Source organism: Cucumis melo, chromosome 5, assembly GCF_025177605.1.
Source record: "Cucumis melo cultivar AY chromosome 5, USDA_Cmelo_AY_1.0, whole genome shotgun sequence".
Taxonomy (NCBI): Eukaryota; Viridiplantae; Streptophyta; class Magnoliopsida; order Cucurbitales; family Cucurbitaceae; genus Cucumis; species Cucumis melo.
Window position 1 is genome coordinate 1,062,062 of NC_066861.1, and position 13,264 is coordinate 1,075,325.

At 36.0% G+C, this 13,264-nt stretch overlaps 2 protein-coding genes across 32 annotated transcripts; one reads left to right on the forward strand and one right to left on the reverse strand.

Annotated features, from left to right (window-relative positions):
- The first annotated feature begins 411 nt into the window (after window positions 1–411).
- On the forward strand, window positions 412–5,157 carry LOC103491520 (E3 ubiquitin-protein ligase BIG BROTHER-like). 2 transcript variants are annotated; one of them, XM_008451503.3, is made up of 10 exons: window positions 412–554; window positions 648–709; window positions 1,203–1,307; window positions 1,398–1,546; window positions 1,880–2,102; window positions 2,985–3,019; window positions 3,442–3,486; window positions 4,087–4,214; window positions 4,695–4,803; window positions 4,895–5,157. In XM_008451503.3, exons 4-10 carry the CDS (start codon window positions 1,409–1,411, stop codon window positions 4,943–4,945), a joined length of 729 nt encoding a protein of 242 aa, XP_008449725.1. In that variant the 5' UTR covers window positions 412–554; window positions 648–709; window positions 1,203–1,307; window positions 1,398–1,408; the 3' UTR covers window positions 4,946–5,157. The 2 variants fall into 2 exon arrangements, with proteins under 2 accessions (XP_008449725.1, XP_008449726.1); XM_008451504.3 differs by having other exon boundaries at window positions 1,880–2,087.
- A 3,960-nt stretch (window positions 5,158–9,117) lies between these two features.
- On the reverse strand, window positions 9,118–13,051 carry LOC127149479 (uncharacterized). Of its 30 annotated transcripts, none has more exons than XM_051085082.1 (5): window positions 12,717–13,051; window positions 12,360–12,476; window positions 11,850–12,215; window positions 11,409–11,693; window positions 9,140–11,231 (listed from the first exon to the last, which is right to left on the reverse strand). In XM_051085082.1, exons 1-5 carry the CDS (start codon window positions 12,993–12,995, stop codon window positions 10,407–10,409), a joined length of 1,872 nt encoding a protein of 623 aa, XP_050941039.1. In that variant the 5' UTR covers window positions 12,996–13,051; the 3' UTR covers window positions 9,140–10,406. The 30 variants fall into 30 exon arrangements, with proteins under 30 accessions (XP_050941046.1, XP_050941045.1, XP_050941030.1 ...); XM_051085081.1 differs by having other exon boundaries at window positions 9,143–11,231; window positions 12,360–12,668; window positions 12,909–13,013; XM_051085066.1 differs by having other exon boundaries at window positions 9,150–11,231; window positions 12,360–12,668.
- Window positions 13,052–13,264: the final 213 nt, after the last annotated feature.

Genomic DNA, 13,264 nt, shown 5'->3' on the forward strand with positions numbered 1-13,264 from the left:
ACATAACATTTTTTATAAATCTAATTTTTCATTCTTGTGATGAAAAAAATAATATATACAAAACATAACAAAAATTCAGATTTTATCAATAATAGGCAACGACACAAACTTCAATCAGTTTCTATCATCGATAGAATAAAATATTTTATTATATTTTGTATTTTTTTTTTTATTTTGTTATATTTGAAAGTATGAAAAAAAAAAAAAGAATTCATACTTAAAAGGTGGATTTTATAATTGGGTGAAAATCAATCATATTTCAAAAAGTAAAAAAATGAGGTAATTGTGGTAATGTGGATGGTGATGTAGTTGATCCAAAAAGTACCAAACTCCAAGGCTACCTTTTGAGCCACGTCATTGCACATGCTTTGGTTAAAGGTTTCATTGACAGACAGCTTGTCAAAGAGAGAGAGAGAGAACAACGTTTTCAGTTATAACTAATAAGCATCCAAACTTCTTCCTAATCGGTTTCCATTTTCACTCATTACAAAAAAGAATCCCAAAGCACAAAGAGGAAAGTAGAACTGCTCAACCTCTTCCCTCAACCCGCCGTTGTCAGTTTCTTCACTGTTTAATCTCTTCACGCTTTCCATGCATTCATTCTATGTCTCTATTCCTTAATCTCTTTTCTTTGTTTTTTTGATCAGTGATCTGCTCACTGTAAATTTGGCTTCGAGATCGCCGAAACTCTGTAATCTCCGCCTTGCAGGTGAGAAACTAGGTACTATAATGGAATAGTTATTTTTTGTACTGTTTATTGCTCGAGCTTAAATTTATGGATGGAATATGTGGAGAATAGGAACGGTTTGTTTAGTTTTGTGTGAAATTAGTCGGCTGGAGTACGAATATCTTGGCTCAATTTGTTGAATCTGATGTCGATTTATCTACATTCATGTTTTCTGCGGATTTCTACTTGGAGGCGATGAGTTGTAGTGTAGCACATTCTGTTTTCTCTTTCTCCTCGAGCTTTCTGATGCTGTTTTGAAATGTCGACATTCGATGACAATATGATCCTGTAGAATATGGCTCTTTTTGTTTGATAGATTGGTGTTGGGGGAATTAAGTTACAAATGTATCTCCTCTTGCTTGTTCCGTTTCCGTATCCACTTGTTTCATTGGAATATGTATAATATATAATCCTCCGTAGTCCTGTGATTTAATTACCATTTCAATTGCTTTATTTTTCTTGTTCATATTTGCAGGAGTGGCTCAAGGACGTTCAGCTACTTTATTGAGGATAATTAGGAATAAATTCACTGCTTGAAGTTATGTCAAGAATAGGTTTGGAGAACTTTCAGGACGCTTAGGTTTGTTACCGCTAGTGTATTTCCCCTTTGGGCTCTAATTATTATTTTTGCTACGTTACTTGTGCCTGAAGCAAATACTTCTTGAAACAGAATTATCTAAAATGAGCTGGAACTCAAACATCGAGGTTCATTGCATGAATAACGGTTATCCATATAGTACTGCTTCTTTTATGGAATACTTTGAAGGTCTTACGTATGATCATGTGAATTTCATTTTTTCCGGTGCCTCACATTCTCAGGTACTATAAATCTTTTTTTATTTTTAATGCTATCCATGAATGTCTTGTCTGGAAACTAGACTTATAGAACTCGTGGCATTTAAATGCTGCTTTATCTGTACCTTATAGACTTGCTTCTCTCTTCTATAGATTTGTTGACAATTGTCTCAAGTAAAAAAGGGTCATCTAACTACTTTCTGAATTATGTCCTTTTCATTTTGCTTTAACTTCCTGATGCATGCTTGACTGGACATTTATTCTCAAGATCAAAGGGTCTTTATATCTGATTTTCATGATTCCAAATTAATAAACTTATTTTCCAACATGGAAGTATAATATTTTAATTTCATTCAGGATACTGTTTGTCCATCAACTAACTCAAGTTACTACAAGTTTGGGAATTCTGATTTATGGAGCACATCATACTTTGATGCTCAATTGTTTGAGGTTCAAGATCATGAATCCGCTATTTATGAACACAGGAGGCCGCTCTCGACAGTCCAGAATGAACAGAGTTTAGGAAATAGCGTGTGGGAAGAAAATGCCAATCCTAATATGTCTGGTAACAGCATGGAATGTAAGGGTTAACGTCTGTTTTGTTTCAAGCTTTTGAATGAACACTATAGTATGTTTGTTTGTTAAACAGAAGTTTCCAAGTTAAGGTAATGGAACAAACATTTAGATATTGATTGTTACGGTTCTATAAAATCACATGCTGCAAAGAAGATATTTAATGACTCTTTATTTAGATTATTTTTCTTAGTTCATGAATTGAGGCATTTGTAAGAAAAAGCAGTTGATGTCATCCATTTCTGGTTAATCGACAAACTTCATCTTTAGGCTGTCTATTATTTCTCTCAGTTCATAAATGATAGTTCTTATGCTACTTGTAGAAAAATTGGCTGTAGGCATATTAGTCATGTTGTAAGATGGGTAACTTATTCAATGCAACAAATCAAATTTAGGGTGACTTAACGAGTATCTTGTAGATAAGATACAATCTTTCTCAGTTCATAAACGATAATGTGATATATGTTCATTGGTTTTCTTATGCTACATGTAGAAAAATGGCTTTAGACATAGTAGTCATGCTGTAAGATGGGAAACTTATTTGATGCAACAATCGAATTTAGGGTGATTTAACGAGTATCCTATAAATGAGATACAACCGCACCATCCATTTCTACACATATCTTCTATCATATTTAAACAATAACTTGTAATTACTTGGTGCATCTCATTTTACCAAGTACTATTCCGTTGTACTATTAACTATGCTGCTAGGTATAATACCAAAGATACGCTCAAAATCTAACAGCAAAATCATAATATAGAAAAAATCCTATCTTCTATCATTTTATTATTCATGATTGTTTGCCCCTTTTCTTCTTTCTGATTCGATTATAATGTTTATGGAAATTTAAGTTCCTAAACTCCTTTTTTTTTATTGCTTTTTCAGGTCCTCGGAGGCATTCAAATTATCATGAGTATCAGGTCTGCAGCTTATCAATTCATAAACATGTTATGCCACTAAGTTTTCAGTTGTAGTGTTACTGTTAAGTGTTAAGGTTGTTTTCGGTGGAGTAATCATTTTTGGTTTAGTGTCCTGTATTTTGTGGTTCATGCTGGCAATGAGTCACATGCTTGTGTTAATACATAAAATAAAATTATTCCTCTAAGGTATAAAACTGGCTTATCCAAAATCACAGAATAAAGGAAAAGATAGAGGATATTAGAGTACGAATTCATTTCTAACCCAGTGGTGACAAACTTGGTGGCGGTTCAACTCCCTTAACATCTATTATTCAAGATTTTCTATTCAACGCCAAATAGACCTGGAATTTACTTGGTTCCAATACTTCAGAAGACATTTATAAATGCATGATTACTAATCTGTTCCATTAAAAAATGTGCAGACTATTTGGCAAGATATTGTTGATCCTGATAACATGACTTATGAGGTTAGAAGCAGCTGATTTTCTTTCCTATTTACTTTTGTATATTACTGAACAAAATTTTTTCTCCTGTAACTTTATATGTTCTTATTGAAGCTATATTTACTTCAGTGGCTATTTATTATTATGGATATTGCTAATTGCAATGTTATAATACGGCCGGTCACTAAGAAGTCTTGCTGCTGTGTGGCAAAACCAGTAGCCATTACAGCTAATAGGCTAAAATTTGGCAGTAGGCTAGGTGTTGGACGCTTTCTTGCTAAGGTACAAAGGATAGAAATGATGGCACAAGTTAACTTAATTGTTTATTCTGCATTTTTGGTTGTTGGTACACTTCGACCTAATTTTCTATCCTTGAACTTGCTTCCTTGGAGCGCTCTGCCTGTTGACGCTGCTTTTTAAGAAGCTAAAAATTGATTAGATAGGAGCATAGCTGCATAAGTAATCAGCTGCAAATCCACTCAAGACATGCTGAAACCAAGTTCCATGTTTAATAAATGTAAAATTTGTCTGGCTAACTGTTATATGTAAAGTCAACTATATGCCTCCTGAATTATGTCGATTACTCTCTTCAATAGAGTGACGGTTTAAAGAAACTTATTTCAGGAATTGGTAGATTTAGGCGAGACAGTAGGAACTCAAAGTAGAGGCCTTACACAAGAACTAATTGCATTGCTTCCAGTATCGAGTTATAGATGGGGATTTTTCTCAAGGAAGAAATCACGAAATGAAAGGTAACACCAGATTGATTGATTGTTTTATCTCGAAATATTTTAAACTTGTATTATTTTTCAGTTGCCTTTTAGGTTGGGGGGTTTGACAAGCAACGCATAATAATTATTGCCAAGCTATGTTTATTTTGACTTGTGTATATGACCTAATAGGCTAATAATGATGAACATACGTTCTTATATTGTCATTTTCATTATTATTGTTAAGAACAATATACAGTTACGAAGAATGATCTTTCTCAATATAATCTCATTTACTCAAAATCATCTCAATAAAGAGAGAAAACAAGTGGTTTGGCCGACTAGCCTGCCTGCTATTTGCAACGGCACTCTTTATTCAATGAGCAAGAAGAAAATTATCAATAGATTTCAAATTGGTGCACAAGCCTTCCTCAATAACTTTTTTGAGGCATTACAGACTGACAATGATATATTTCTTGCATTAATTTTTTTTTTTAATTATATATCTTGATTTGTATACAGGTGTGTGATATGCCAAATGGAATACAAACGTGGGGATAAAATAATTACTCTACCATGCAAACACAGGTACCATACCAGTTGCGGGACCAAGTGGCTTAGTATCAAGAAGGTGATTTTCTGATATCGTTTATCCCTCTTTTTAGTAAAATATATAATCAGCAATTTTATTCAATATTGCATAATTAATCTCTCTATTCCAGGCATGTCCCATTTGCTACACTGAGGTATTTGGTGACACTTCAAAACGATAAAAAAAAAAAAAAAAAGGCTTTGATTGTCATGAGAAAGGGAACCCTTAAAAAGGTTTGGAGTCTTCCATCTCGAAAATATACTTTTATTTCGTTTCCTTTCTCATTTTCTACTTTATACAATCGTCGTTTGATGTTAAAGAATAGGAAAAGTTCTTGATTTCAATACAGAGGATGATAAAGCAATTAGTAGAATTTGATTGATTATTCCAAAATCAATTTGTTTGTTTGTTTGTTTTTGTTCTTATTTCAACTTGGCTCATATTGAACCACGACGACTTGGCCTTTGCCCCTACCGATTATAAATATTTCTTATTAGTTGGAGGGCAGAACTGATGGGCATAAAAGATGGTCAAACTCAAAAACTCAAATCCAGTTCATTTTGCCTCAACGTGCTTCCTAGTTGAAGCTACGGGAACTAGTCCTTCGTCTTCTTCTTTTTTTTCTTTGTTTTTTCCATTTTATATAAGCAAGTTGAGTTATACACCATAGCTTTTAATTATATAGAAAATCACCATTTCACACCTTGGACTTATCTTTTAAGAAAATTTTAGTAAACAACATATATGAGAGAGAGAGAGAGAGAGAGAGAGAGAGAGAGATTGAACTAATCTGTTATGCTAGTTAGCTGGATTCTTAATTTTTAAAATGATCTTCTAGAAAGACTATTGATGAATCTACGTTTATTTCACAAAAACTAACCATAGATTTGAAATAAACTTCACCACTACAAATAACTAGTTTTTCCTTTTTGGAATAGTGACATTTTTTTTTTAAGGAAAATTATTTTAAATTACAAAACTTTAAAAAATATAGTAAAATATCACGATATATCTATGATGTATTGGACTATTATGTATTTATCATATCGTCATTTTTAGCTTATTTTATTATATTTGAAAATAGATATTTTGAAATGATAGATAGATGTTTGGATAGAGTGACGTTTCTTTGGAATTTTTTATTTTATGTGCAACCAACGTGAAGTCAATTGACTTTACTTTTCGAAAATTAAAACTACAAAACCAATAATATAATATAGTTTTTATAATTTGAGAAATGATTTGATCCATTAAAAAAAAAATCAATTAGAATACAATATATATCCAACATTTTAAAATTATAATGTAACATTGAAATTTTAAAATTTTGATACAAAAATCTTGTAGTTATCTTTAATATAACAATATCAATAATTAAAGTTAATTGTACGACATTTAAACAATACATCCTTTCATCTGTGATTTCACAATCGATATATAATAGCAGTCGAGTAAAAGTTATTGGATTATGTATATATTACAATATTGAAATATTGACGTGGTAATTCAATAATTGTGAAAAGTTTGTTTTTCTTGAAAAAGACAATAATATAAGAACATTAAATAAAAATGGATACATTATCTAACTTTTAAGAAGTTTACATAACGATTGCTAAAACAAGTGTAGAATATTTTTTAATTATATGGTAAAAATGACTATGACTATTTAATCCAATAATTAGAAGTACCAAATTTCATGGACATTACAAGTACATGTGCTTCTTGATTAGTACTAAGAAGAGATCGAATATCTCTCAACTTACTAACACAATATTCATATAATATGCAACTTAGTATGATCCTTAAAAAGTTTTAAAAAACTATTTCAAAGCATTAGACCACTCACATCAAAACTTTATAATAGTGTTGGAGTTCATCATTTTTTTTTTAACTTTTTCGATTTGAGATATATTATTGTCTCGTCATAGACTCCTTCGTAATATAAAAATAATAACGAATTCAAGAAAGGAATTAACATTCAACAAATCAACATGTTTACTTTTGGAAACCTTTAACAATGTTAATTTGCTATATATGTTTTCCGTTGCTCGTTTAGATATAACCAAACCATTATTTTTATAGACGATGAACATGTTTGACCGACAAAAATAAAATAAAAAACTCCAAAATCACATCGTAAATTTTATAATAATTTAGTAGAAATTTTGTTTTTTTTTTTTTAATTGTCTGTTCTCCATTTATATTATTTGGAATCTGTAAATGGGAATGCTTTTACTTTCAGAACAGTGTATTAATCATAATATTGAGAAATGAGATATTTTAATAATAGTTTGACTCCAATTTTGTTTTGCTTTTTTTGAACTCTCAAATGAAATAAAATACGAAAGAGAAATATTCTTTGGAATTTTTCTTTTTGTGCTTTTGCAAAAATACAAAAAGGAAAAATATGGAAAGTAAAAGACAAGTTCTATAATGAGCAGTAAGAGCATACTGTTACTCATTTTTAGGTCAACCATTTTCATACAAATATACTAAAGAAACCCCATGTTACTATTGAGCATCCACGACATAATTCATGATTTATATGTATATAATTTTGAATTTAAAATTTGTATATCTATCTGAGACCAATTTTCAAAAATTGCTAATTTTTGTCTTTTTTATTAAAAAAATAGAAATTCTCAATTTTAATAACTTGTCAAATTAAAATGAGTAACATTATTATTACTACTAATATGTATATGTATGTATTGAAGGCATTGGTGACCACAATGAGTTCATGCAAGAATCCATATGAACTATGTTTCCATTATTTTTTACCACTCTTTAGTTATAATTTTACTTCGGTGGAGCCAAGCTTCTAGATGAGAAAATTTGCAAAACAAAAGCACATTAAAAATAGACTGAGTTGCGGATCTCGCTCTTTTTAAGACGTTTTGCGGTTCTGTTCGATATGCAAACAGATTTTACGTTCTTCGTTGTTCCCAGGATAAAACAACCTCTAATTTCATCGTTATGAACTTCACTAGAACCACACTGAAATCTCAATACTCAATAGACACTTTTATGCTCGATAAACAAAAAATAAATATGAAGAGAAAAAATTAAAGAAAAGAAAATTTAGGTCGAGAGAGATGGAAAAGTTTTTTTTTTAGAGTTAGAGAAAACTTTTCTTCTATTACTAATGAGAGGTGGGACGATGATCTTTTTGTGGACGGGTGAGGCTCCCACGGACAAGTATTAATAATGTAACTGTCCATTATTATGACGGTAAAAAAAAAAAAACCGTCCAACGATTTATATATGTAACGGTCACGACCACTCACAGCTTACCACAATCGTGCTGCTACGATTGTTGACAGCCCATCAGCTACTAGCATCCACGATCGTGTGTAGGCAACCACGATCGCACTGCCACAATCATGTAGCCACGATTGCTCACACAAAACCTATGGTTGGATTGAATCCTTTTTAATGGAAATGCAAATGAAAGAGAATGAGAAAACTATACAAGGACTCTTGCCCCTTTTGAGTCTCTTCTTTCCTTTTAATAGGTTCACGCTTCGCTAGTCTTTCTTTCTCAGAATGCACGTGTTAAGCAAAAAGAGATGAAAATGAATCCAAAAGGAAAAGTTGCATTTTCCCATTCGAAGGACCAAGTTTTTTTTTTTTTCCATATTCTAAGTATATTCTAAGTAGCAAAATAGCTCAATTTTATACTTTAACTATGTTATGATATAAGTTGTTTCTTGACTTATCTTTTGCTGATTTTTTGTCTTTTCTTGGTGTCACTCATTCCCAAAATCATGCAAAAGAGGCCTTTTCCTGCTCCATGGGCTGCTGCAGCAAAAATTGCTACTTATCCAACAGAAACTACTTAAACAATCACCTCAATGAACAAGGGTTACTTACTTAGCAACCGAAAAGGTTCGAGGGCACAGTGGATGAACGAGGGATTCTCTTATTCTACCTTCTAACCACCAATATGCAGGCAATGATTAGAGGTCATTCTACTTTCAGTGGCACGTGTGGAAGGCAGAGTTTTGCCGGCAAGAATAGGAAAGAAATCCCCCCTCATTGCCACGATTGTGTAGCCACGATTACTCACCCAAAATTTTCATTTAACAATAAATATTTTAAAAAATATATATATTTTATGAATATAGAGAAAATATTAAATTGATCCTTTGAGTTAATATACTTCGATTGAAAAAGACAAGAAATGAACAGCATAATTTAAGACTTGAAAGGCTATAAGAAACAAAATATCAAAATAATAAAAAAAAAAACATGCCCTAATTATTTTCAAAAAATCAAAGTCAACAAAATTAAAAAAAGAAATTGTAATAAATATAAGGTAATTAAAAAAGAAAGTACGAAAAGTCAAGAAGAGAAACAATTTAAAACAGAAATCATAACTTATATATATCACCGACATGGGAAAAAAATAAAATTAAATTGAAGCATAAATTTTATTTGTGATTTATGTAATTATTTTGGAACAAAGATAAGCTACGAACGTGCATTACTTTCTTCTCTTAAATTAATTATGCCTCAAAATGCATTATTATTTGTTCACCCCATTGCATCTCAATCTATAAACTTAGTGGTTGGTAATGGTAACCATAAAGTTTCAAATTCAATATTCAATTGAATTTTGCAAAAAGTCAGATCTCTGTTTATGCAACACTGAATTAAAAACTCTTTCTTTGCACGAATCAACAAAAATTTATGGACCGGTAGATTTCTACGAGCAATATAGTCATTCAACAATACATTCTAAGAGCTAAATCTAAGTTTTGCTATATTTATAAATTCTTTTGTATTGTATTATATCGATTAGTATTTTAAGTTTGATTGTTGTATTTACAAATTATCGAACGAATATGAATATAAAGAGCAAAGTATTCAAATGAAAAAACAAAAAAACATAAACAAAAGAGCAAAACACATTGATATATTTGCCAAAGTTTTGCTGATGCTTTAGGCTTGATGGCAAAGTATTGCTATATACTTTGGTCTATGTATTTGCTGTATTCTTTTGCTATATTAGCTGACTGCTTGATCAAATGCACTTGATAATTTGTCTCACAAAGTTTTTTCACATTTGGACATCTAACTATTGATTCAAATGCACAATTTTACTAGAATCTATTATGTAGTAATTAAAGAGCTTCTACTTCAAAATGAGCATACAACTTTCTAAATTTTGATCTAAAATAGAAACTTAATCATGAAAACTCTTATAATTCTGGATCAAGCTTTTGATTTCAGAGTATAAAAGCTTTTAAAGCTAGCAGCATTGATAAAATTAAGTTGAACATTTAAATTAAATAAGGGTGAAGAAAACAAATTTAGAACTAAAAAAATGTATAAAGATATTGATTTGAAGGAGTCAGATGTGGTACTCTTCTCTACGTGGAATAAATTATCATTATGTTTGTCAATCAAGAAGGTATTGGTGAGTAATATATAAAGGATAGGAAGCATACCTTGTAATGCAATGCAACTCAACAACCATTTAGTGTTGTGTGTTAGAAGAAAATAGCTTTCCGCCCATCGCCGGAAGATGGGGACTATGAAACCTTTGAGGCATTGGCCTCAGTTGCTCTCAGCAGTGGCAATGTGCCTCATTGCTGCCACCGTCGTTGCTGCTCAATTTGATGATGCTTTGCTACCTATCAAAAAACCTGAACTCGGTTTTGATTTACCGAAGCATCAACATCACACAAATTTTCCTCCGAAGTATCGTCACCACACACCTCCCCCACCGCTAAAATACCGCCACCACAAGCCGCCTCCACCGAAGTATAAGCACCACAAGCCGCCGCCCCCACCAAAATATAAGCATCATAAGTCTCCGCCACCATCATATGTTTATAAGTCTCCACCACCACCTCCACCAAAGTATAAGCATCACAAGCCTCCACCACCATCATATGTTTATAAGTCTCCACCACCACCTTCTCCTTACATTTATAAATCACCACCACCACCTCCTTACGTGTATAAATCTCCACCGCCACCTCCTTACGTCTACAAGTCCCCACCACCACCATCTCCATCACCACCCCCTCCATACGTCTATAAGTCTCCTCCACCACCATCTCCGTCGCCACCTCCTCCCTACGTCTATAAGTCTCCTCCACCACCATCTCCCTCTCCACCCCCTCCTTACGTCTATAGCTCTCCTCCACCACCATCTCCCTCTCCACCCCCTCCCTACGTCTATAAGTCTCCTCCACCACCATCTCCATCACCACCACCTCCTTACATCTACAAGTCTCCCCCACCGCCATCTCCATCACCACCACCTCCTTACATCTACAAGTCTCCCCCACCGCCATCTCCATCACCACCACCCCCCTATATTTATAAATCACCACCACCTCCATCACCATCACCACCTCCACCTTATGTCTATAAGTCACCTCCACCACCATCACCCTCTCCACCACCACCTTACGTGTACAAGTCTCCCCCACCACCATCTCCATCACCACCACCTCCTTACATCTACAAGTCTCCCCCACCGCCATCTCCATCACCACCACCCCCCTATATCTATAAATCACCACCACCTCCATCACCATCACCACCTCCACCTTATGTCTATAAGTCACCTCCACCACCATCTCCCTCTCCACCACCACCTTACGTGTACAAGTCTCCCCCACCACCACCTCCTTACATCTACAAGTCTCCCCCGCCACCATCTCCATCACCACCACCTCCTTACATCTACAAGTCTCCACCACCACCATCTCCTTCACCACCTCCTCCTTACGTCTATAGCTCTCCTCCACCACCATCTCCTTCTCCACCCCCTCCTTACGTCTATAAGTCACCTCCACCACCATCTCCATCGCCTCCACCACCTTATGTCTACAAGTCTCCTCCTCCACCATCTCCATCACCACCCCCACCTTATGTCTATAAATCTCCTCCACCTCCATCACCATCACCACCTCCACCTTATGTCTATAAGTCACCTCCGCCACCATCTCCCTCTCCACCGCCACCTTACGTGTACAAGTCTCCCCCACCACCTCCTTACATCTACAAGTCTCCCCCACCGCCATCTCCATCACCACCACCCCCCTATATTTATAAATCACCACCACCTCCACCTTATGTCTATAAGTCACCTCCACCACCATCTCCCTCTCCACCGCCACCTTATGTGTACAAGTCTCCTCCACCACCATCTCCCTCTCCACCCCCTCCTTACGTCTATAGCTCTCCTCCACCACCATCTCCCTCTCCACCCCCTCCCTACGTCTATAAGTCTCCTCCACCACCATCTCCCTCTCCACCCCCTCCCTACGTCTATAAGTCTCCTCCACCACCATCTCCCTCTCCACCCCCTCCTTACGTCTATAACTCTCCTCCACCACCATCTCCATCACCTCCACCACCTTATATCTACAAGTCTCCTCCTCCACCATCTCCATCACCACCCCCACCTTATGTCTATAAATCTCCTCCACCTCCATCACCATCACCACCTCCACCTTATGTCTATAAGTCACCTCCACCACCATCACCCTCTCCACCACCACCTTACGTGTACAAGTCTCCCCCACCACCATCTCCATCACCACCACCCCCCTATATTTATAAATCACCACCACCTCCATCACCATCACCACCTCCACCTTATGTCTATAAGTCACCTCCACCACCATCTCCCTCTCCACCACCACCTTACGTGTACAAGTCTCCCCCACCACCATCTCCATCACCACCACCTCCTTACATCTACAAGTCTCCCCCACCGCCATCTCCATCACCACCACCCCCCTATGTCTATAAATCACCACCACCTCCATCACCATCACCACCTCCACCTTATGTCTATAAGTCACCTCCACCACCATCTCCCTCTCCACCACCACCTTACGTGTACAAGTCTCCCCCACCACCATCTCCATCACCACCACCTCCTTACATCTACAAGTCTCCCCCACCGCCATCTCCATCACCACCACCCCCCTATGTCTATAAATCACCACCACCTCCATCACCATCACCACCTCCACCTTATGTCTATAAGTCACCTCCACCACCATCTCCCTCTCCACCACCACCTTACGTGTACAAGTCTCCCCCACCACCATCTCCATCACCACCACCTCCTTACATCTACAAGTCTCCCCCACCGCCATCTCCATCACCACCACCCCCCTATGTCTATAAATCACCACCCCCTCCATCACCATCACCACCTCCACCTTATGTCTACAAGTCTCCCCCGCCACCGTCTCCATCACCACCACCTCCCTATGTTTACAAATCACCTCCACCACCGTCCCCGTCTCCACCACCTCCCTATGTGTATAAATCACCACCACCTCCATCACCATCACCACCTCCACCTTACATCTACAAGTCTCCTCCACCACCATCTCCCTCTCCACCGCCACCATATGTTTACAAATCACCTCCTCCACCGTCCCCCTCTCCACCACCTCCCTATATCTATAAATCACCACCACCCCCATCCCCATCTCCTCCTCCTCCGTATATCTATAAATCA

Excerpts from the sequence above, each read along its gene's own strand:
- LOC103491520 (XM_008451503.3), top strand. The coding sequence starts at position 1,409 with ATGAGCTGGAACTCAAACATCGAGGTTCATTGCATGAATAACGGTTAT. Across the intron at positions 3,020-3,441 it reads CAAATTATCATGAGTATCAG|ACTATTTGGCAAGATATTGT; the intron begins GTCTGCAGCTTA and ends AAAAATGTGCAG. Across the intron at positions 4,804-4,894 it reads AGTGGCTTAGTATCAAGAAG|GCATGTCCCATTTGCTACAC; the intron begins GTGATTTTCTGA and ends TCTCTATTCCAG.
- LOC127149479 (XM_051085062.1), bottom strand. The coding sequence starts at position 12,995 with ATGGAGACGGTGGCGGGGGAGACTTGTAGACATAAGGTGGAGGTGGTG. Across the intron at positions 11,694-11,849 it reads CTTATAGACATAAGGTGGAG|GTGGTGATGGTGATGGAGGT; the intron begins GTGGTGGTGATT and ends CATAAGGTGGAG. Across the intron at positions 11,232-11,408 it reads AGACTTGTAGATGTAAGGAG|GTGGTGGTGATGGAGATGGT; the intron begins GTGGTGGTGGGG and ends AGATGTAAGGAG.